This window comes from Hydra viridissima, unplaced genomic scaffold, assembly GCF_058129835.1.
Source record: "Hydra viridissima isolate aposymbiotic clone 2 unplaced genomic scaffold, HvirCarnegie_v1 scaffold_12, whole genome shotgun sequence".
Classification (NCBI taxonomy): domain Eukaryota; kingdom Metazoa; phylum Cnidaria; class Hydrozoa; order Anthoathecata; family Hydridae; genus Hydra; species Hydra viridissima.
Genome location: NW_028324311.1, coordinates 7,461,705 through 7,469,583, shown reverse-complemented (window position 1 = coordinate 7,469,583; position 7,879 = coordinate 7,461,705). Strand labels below are relative to the sequence as shown.

General features: G+C 32.6%; 1 protein-coding gene across 1 annotated transcript; it reads right to left on the bottom strand.

The window, feature by feature from the left end:
- Positions 1–5,315: 5,315 nt before the first annotated feature.
- LOC145194203 (glutathione S-transferase 3-like) lies at positions 5,316–6,662 on the bottom strand. The gene is made up of 5 exons (XM_090069873.1): positions 6,519–6,662; positions 6,268–6,426; positions 5,924–6,144; positions 5,655–5,762; positions 5,316–5,535 (listed from the first exon to the last, which is right to left on the bottom strand). Exons 2-5 carry the CDS (start codon positions 6,407–6,409, stop codon positions 5,377–5,379), a joined length of 630 nt encoding a protein of 209 aa, XP_089925999.1. The 5' UTR covers positions 6,410–6,426; positions 6,519–6,662; the 3' UTR covers positions 5,316–5,376.
- Between the last annotated feature and the right edge of the window lie 1,217 nt (positions 6,663–7,879).

Sequence of the window (7,879 nt, the reverse complement as noted above, 5' to 3'; positions counted from 1 at the left end):
ATGTCATGATGTGATGATGTAGTGATGTGATATGTGATGATTAGGGGCAGGCGAAAAACACGAAAACACGGAAGCCGTGTTTTCCGTGTTTTTCGTCATTTGCCGTGTTTTCCGTGTTTTCTGAGAAGTCCATGATTTTGTAAGATTTACCGTGATTTTCTGTTTTTTTTAAAATTAACTCGCTCTATTCTCTTACTTACTTGTTGTTAGTGATAATTTCTTGACGTCATCTCATGTGACTCACCTGTCATTTCCGGTTAGTAATTACCATTTTGTCGTAAACGAGTTGCGTGTCAATCAATAAACACCTTACATTTAATTATGTTGAAGAACGCCGTAAATGTTTCTTGTGCCGAGCGCGCAAAACAGTATCTCAAGGGAACTTTGCACGCCGACGATGGCCGTCTCTTTTGCACAAGTTGTAACGTTACGTTAGATCATACGAGAAAAGACACTTGCTAACACCTATGCACACTCAAAAACGTAAAAGTCTCGATGAAACAAATGAAACTCGTGCGAAGAAGCAAGCTACAATAACAGGTGCATTTAAGGCGGTATCTGATTCGCGTATTGCAGGAAATCTTGCTCAATTTGAATTAGTGGAGACATTTACTGCAGCTAACATACCGCTAAACAAACATTATCATCCAAAGCTAAAGGAATATTTACAGACAAATGTGGACCTTGGGGCACTGCCATGTGCAAGTCACCTACGGCGCGATTATCTACCGAAAGTTTTTGATGTTAATCATGATGAATTGAAAGCCCGTGTTGAAGCAGCATCTTCAGTTGTTGTAATCACTGATGATGGTCTTATTAAGCTGGAAGTCGCTTTCATATCAAGCTGCACCTCTGCACTTGTTGAACTTCTTACCTGGTTAAAAAGTCTTCAGGTTCAGATACATCTGGCTTATAATCGAATAATGGATCTGCTGGCAGGTAAACAAAACACTACATTCAATTAGGCCTGGATAGTGTCTTTCTAATTTGGTTGTATAACTTGCAACTAGTGACATTTATGTAAATGTTGACAGTATAATAGCAATCGTTGCTACAGTATCAAATCAACATTGTACATCAAAATAAAAAATTTTAATAACTGATGGTAGGCCTAACTTGTTTTTGTGATTTACAAATTATTCAGACAAGTCGGAATCCACTGATCTACCAGAATGACAGCGTGCTGCGTACAGCGATGCTACAGCTAAACTGACGCAATATTATTACCCGGCTACTGCAGTACGCTTCACGCAGCCTGGACTAAGATTTCTCCTATCAGTTCGAATGTTCAATTCTCAGTAAGCTAAAACTTTGACCTACAATGCATTCCTTGATGGCATTTCGGGCTACGATGATAAGAAACGCATTATAACAAGTGAAATTGCTGCCTTATAAGCTGGCTGTTAAAGAGGCTGATGACGATGTGAAGCCACCGACATTCTGGCTCTCATTACGTGATCGTTTTCCACATCTCTTTGAGCTTGCTGTTCGTTATCTGTCTGTACCCTGTAATTCGGTAGATGCGGAGCGGAGCGTTAGCCGATATACGCTTGTTAATACACCACAGCGTCAAAACTTAAACGACGATAATTTAGCGCTTCACGTGATGATGGCTTTTAATTCAGTAAGCTAAGAGCTAAGTGAATAATTTCCAATTAGAGACTTCAGCAACAAAGTTGAACAAACGGTCATAAAATCTTAGTTAAAACACAGTTCTTGCTTATTGAAGTTATTGCATTATGAATAAAAATGTGGCATTTTGATGCCGTGTTTTTTCCGTGTTTTTACCGTGTTTTTTGCGATTTTTATTAAAGTACGCCGTGTTTTTCGCACTTTTTTACCGTGTTTTTTACCTGTCCCTAGTGATGATGTGATGGTTTGAGAAATAAACTAAAACTTTTCAAACTTTTGCTATTTTTATTTATTTCAGTAATTTATTTAATTCAGTAAGTTAGGTTTAAAAAAAGGTTGCACAATAACTGTAGTACTGAATTTTTTATATCGCAAATAAATAACCAAACTTTTAACTAATGATACAAAATTACTAAAGCAATCATAAAAAAAAAATATTTAATCGCATGCCCAATATTCTTAATTCTTATTCGGTTAATCAGATATGGAGTTAATCAGATTTCGACAACTTTCTAAAGGAATATTGTTGCAAGCAATAAACGAATTCTACAGGAATGTTGTACCAAGCATTCTGGACAACACTCCATTACTCTTGCTGATTTTTTGGTTTTTCTCTAAAAATAACCTTTTTAACATCTGTCCAAATGTTTTCGAAAGGATTGAGATTAGGTGATTGTGCAGGTGACATAACTTCAATTGTCTTCTCTACTAACATTTTCACCATTACAATGTAGCATAACATTAGGTTGTTTTATGGACTACTTTTTTCATTTTTGTACAATGTAATTCAACAACATGACACTCTTCAATTCAACAACATAACACCCTTCAATTCCACCACATGAAACCCTTTAATTCCACTATATGGCATTATTGTTGCACATCTTTTGCTCGGAGTTTCATTGTGATAGTCTTAAGTGTTTTCAAATGACCACTGTATAATATTCGTAAGAGAGAAAAAAATAACAATTGCCCACACCGTTGGTATAATAAAATGATGGTGAAATTGACCTTACAAAAGAACACATTTCTTACAAAAGAACACATCAGCACATTCGTGGCCTTATTAACTTTAATCAAATTAACTCCCTAAAAACGTTTAATACATGGAACTGTTTTGTGATAAATTTTCAGAATGGTTTTTGCTGTACTGCTTTGTGACTATTTGCTGATCAAAATTGAAATTACACCTAATGACGTTCCTCTCTCTCTCTCTCTCTCTCTCTCTCTCTCTCTCTCTCTCTCTCTCTCTCTCTCTCTCTCTCTCTCTCTCTCTCTCTCTCTCTCTCTCTCTGGTGTACGTCATTACACGTTTTCAATGGTTGCGGCTCACATTCCTCGTGGTCACATTCATGTGGTCATTCTTGTAACCGAGACTTAGGCTTTGTAAGGAAAAATACAATTTTTTAGATATTAGCTAATTGTTTATTCGGTTTTCATGCAGCAAGGAAAAAGTCACGGCTGTAAAAGATAGTGAATATGATAGAAACTAAGCATCAGCGTTTTTGTTATTTTCATTTTTATTAAGCATCAGCATTTCGTTTTTTTAACAATCTATAATAACAAATAAGTACAGATTTCTATAGTCTTTTAAAATAAAAGCGAATTTTCTAAAGTTTGTTAAAATAGAACTCTTTTTGCGTTTAAATAGCAAAAGTTTTTGGTGTGAGAAGTTTTTATTCATGCATAAATTTGTTTTTTAAAATAACAAATTTATGTATGATTAATAAAAAAAACAAAAAAAAACGATAGCCTACGCAATGTCTGGAAGGGTTAAAACAAAATAAAAACGTGAGATATTGAAATATTTCTTCTTCAATATTATAACTTTGTCTAAATTTAAATATAAAAATTATTTTAAATTCAATTTATTTCAAATGACTGTTAAAGAAATTTGTATTTTTTTTCGTTTATTATTCTTTTTATCAGCGGAAAATCAAAACGCCGTTGTTTAATAGAAACTGACTTTATGGCGTTAAATGCTTTCATATAACCGCTATAAAAGGAGAAAATTTTCATAATTGGATGCTTTAATGATCTGAAGAGACCGTAATTCCTGGAATTTGAATTAATATCTTTAGATTTTAAATCTTGAATTAATATCTTTAGATTTAGCGAGCTGCTACAGCGTCCGTGAAGGATGAGCCAAATCTCAATTTAACAATAAGATTTTTTCCTATCAGCACTGCAAAGTTACAAAAAACTATAATCCTAGACCGTTTTTTAAGTGGTACGAGCGCATGATGGTACCAATCCTGACATACTTCATAAGGAAGACATCGACTCTGACAAACATTGATTATTAATTTGTGTATTTTATGCTCAGTTGATTTTTTTGTATGTGCTTAATGCATTTTATTTTTTACTTTTTTCGAAGGTATCACTTTAAAAGAAAAAAAAGGAGGGCAGGAGGCATTCAAATTTTACCAACCTCAGCCCCAATAAAAAATGGAATCGGGTTTGGGTTCCAGGGAAAACACTTGAAAAAAATGTCAGTTCAAAAATTTGACGATGCATAGCATGACAATATACTTCATGACAATGTAAACAGTTAAGATGGACTTTTGCGTCGTAAATGACGTACCTTCTTTAAGTGTAAGAAAAGTTAAAACAATGAGTAATTGAAAAAATCTTCAATTTTTCAGGTTATAAACAATATTATTATGGTGCGTACATCAAATTTTTTCATGACACTTAATACAAATTTTGCACTACTGTTTGTTTCCCGAGTTAAAAAATTGTTAACTTTCGTTAGGTGCCCACAAAATCTAATACTTTTTTCATACAGCAACTTGAAAATGTATCATTTCCCAAAATATTTCAAAGGCAAAAAATTTTTAGCCGAGCGAAGACCTACGCAAAAGTAATTCTGGGATCGTAAACATCAAAACGTCAAAACGTGGTTTATGCTTTTTCAGAAAGATAATTGATGCGAATCTGTAATTCTTCGTTGATTTGTAAATTTATAAAGTATTTACGCAATACCAACTACATAAATACGAATATAAACACCAACATCAGCAATTTCTTAATTCTTTTTGTCACAATGTAGGCAAACTCTTTTTTATTACCCTTGGAATGTTTCCGTCATAACCACTATAACGTCATAAACCTTCTAATGTCATGAAAACGATGATGTCGTTTATTAACATCTGATTTAAATTCTTTATATAATAACCAGCAGTTAACGAGGGGCATTATAAGATGAGCTGAAAATTTATTTTTTGCTTCTTTCAAGTCATCCAATTATTTTAGACACTTAAAATTAAGAATAAAAGTAACCCATCTTCTGATCATCTTGATCAATTTTCTTCCCAAAAAAGTTTTCAAACTTGATCAGGTTGTTTCATTAGCTGATGACGCTAAAAAACTTACGGAAGATTTAGATTTGCTGCAGTGAAATTTCACTGCAATTTGAAATCCAGGTTAAAAAACGGGTGCTTATATTTAAAGGTTATATATAAAAGTTGTATTTAAAGGTTTATATTCAATAGTTTAAGAATATTTGCTTTTATCACTATTTTTAAATTTATCCAAATTTTAATCTTTAATTTTATCCCTATTTTAATCCTTAATCCTAAAAAAATACTGAAGACTACGCCACGCTACCTTAAAATAAGCGAAGAAAAGTATCATAGAAAAATTACTGAAGCCTAAGCTACCTTAAAATAAGCGAATAAACGTCTCATTTTTTAATTTTAATCTTAAACAAAAAAATGGTTTTTTTTTAATCATGAGCATATTTTAAGGGAGAAACGGTATTGTTCTGTTAGCCAGGTATTTCTTGATATTATCGCTTTCTTTAACTCTTTCATTAAGACCTTTAAGGTTAGGATAGTCGTCGAGCAAGTGTTCGTGGAAAGCACCATTTACTGCCACTAATGCAAGATCTGCTATTGACACCTGAGAAGAACAGTTAAATAATTAAGCAGTTGCGACACTTGATATGAAAAAACTTTAAAAAAGTTTAGTATCAAATTTTCAAGAGCTTTACAAAAAAAAATTAACGAAATTTTGAAAACCTTTGTTCCAACAAAATATCCCGTTCCATTTTCTTTCAGTATATCCTCGATAAAAGTCAGTCGCTTCTTAACTGCTTCACTAGAATAATATTCGTCGATAGACTTTTTCTAAAAGAAGAACAAAGAATTTACTGGAAAGCTAAAACTACAGCGTCATCGCACTTAGTCGTTCGTACTAAATTGTAGCATTATTGAACATTACCGTTTCAAAAGGTTAGCTGGATCACTTATAAAAAAACAGTTAGAAAACTCGAAAAACTGTTAAATACCTTTTCTTCTTCGCCTAAACTTTTATTAAAATATAATTTATAATAATCCTCAACGAACTCTTGAATAGTTTCTGTCACTTGATCTATTATAACTTTTTGTTCGTTGTTTTCTCCATAAAGTCCGAATTCGTTTGCTAAATATCGGTTTATTGCCTGAGATTGACAAATAACTTTTCCATCCACTGCCAAAGTTGGCACCTGGCCCAGTGGAAATCGTTTAACTAAAAAAACAATGGCAATTTTAGTATATAAGCTTTAAGATGATATATTTTTTTATATTGCGGTAACAAAATGTTTACAGTGTATCTGTAAAAGTAAGAAAATTATCTATGTATCATTCCTACCATCATTTTTAATATTAACCCAATCAGGACCTAATTTATGTTCAATATCTTCAAACTCCACACCAGCTTGGTGTAAAAGTAACCTTGCAAGTTCACCACGCGCTTGTAAATTAAAGTACTCCAAAACATATTTTGGCGCCATTATTTATGCTTCTACGTCTAAAATGAAAAAAAGTTTGTAAAACATAAAAATAAAAAAGAACCTTAAGTTAAAGATAAATAATTTAAAGAAATCTTATAACAATGCACACCCCCTGTGTAATGTTTTTCTCTCGAATACATAAGAAAAAATGTTCAGCCAAAATGTTAAAAAAATCTTGTGTAAGAAAATGATATTGTGTAAGAAAACGATATTGTCAAACAGTGCAAAGTCTATTTGTGATCGGCATCACGAACATCACCTGACACTGAAAATATGTCATTATTTTTAAATACTATTTGCTTAACATATTTTTTCTAAAAACATTTCATAATAACTGTAAAATATTATGCAATGATTACTTTGTATCTTTTACATTCATAAACATCGTTAGTAAATAATAAATCTCTATTAGCATGAAAAAAATGCAATTCGTTCCAAATCATTGAAACAGGAAATGACAACAAAAACCTTTTTAAAAATGTTGCATATGCTTATGCGTATTTTCATCTTTAACTAAATTTATATTTTCAGGACACATAATTGTTCAATAAGCGGAATAATTTTACAAATACCAAAAATAAAATGGGGGAGCAAACAAACTGGTTGAGATTTTAGAAAATTATTATGCAAATTGGAATCTAGGAGTGGTAATATAACATCATATCGTAAATAATACTCTTACATTTCTATATGCCTACATATGATGACCTAAATTTTTGTAATAATTTATTAAATAGTCAAAGCAAATTTAACTGCGGTTTTTAGGACAAACATAATTTTGCAATGTTTAAATGAAGTAATGTTTGCTTGACCACTCTCTCTTACAATTTTTTTTAACAAAAAATATCTTTACCTATCCATTTATTTTTACCTATCTATGTTATGCTTCAAGCAAGTAGTGGTAAAGAGGGGTTTGGGACCAAGGGTTCGAAGGGACCATGAGGATCAAACTCCTACTTTACCTTTACTACAAGAGTAATGTGTAGCATAAGATGACTGCTATTGTTCCCATGGCCGCCGAGAGGGGGGGGGGGGTGGACGGGGAAGATTCCCGGGGCCCCGTTTTTGTACAAATATTTTTTTAAAGTAAATTTTAAAAAATTTTAAATAGTTTTGACTTTTAAAAGATTTAATTAACTTTTATTTTTAAATTTCAAAGACCAGAGCACGCTTCTTTTGGTCCTGGGTATATAATTGATCATAATGAGGGCCCCTTAACAAAACTTCCCCAGGGCCCGAAATTTCTCTCGGCTGCTATGTATGTTCTATGTGCAATCGCTGAAATAGAAAAGATGGTTGCTTAAAGACAAGAAAATTTTAAATGCATCTTCAGTAATAAACATATCTGTTGCATGCGTAAGATCTCGCTGATCTCTTTCAGTTCAGCTCGATTTTCAAGAAGTGCTCCAAAGCGTTTCCACCTTAGTACAATAATGGTGGATCGATTACTCCATCACTGCAGACTATTAA

Bases quoted from the DNA above. Each gene is read 5' to 3' on its own strand.
- LOC145194203 (XM_090069873.1), bottom strand. From the start codon at position 6,409: ATGGCGCCAAAATATGTTTTGGAGTACTTTAATTTACAAGCGCGTGGT. The intron at 5,763-5,923 runs GTATTTAACAGT...TTCTTCTTTTAG, and splicing joins GTTTAGGCGAAGAAGAAAAG to AAAAAGTCTATCGACGAATA. The intron at 5,536-5,654 runs GTTTTCAAAATT...TGTTCTTCTCAG, and splicing joins GATATTTTGTTGGAACAAAG to GTGTCAATAGCAGATCTTGC.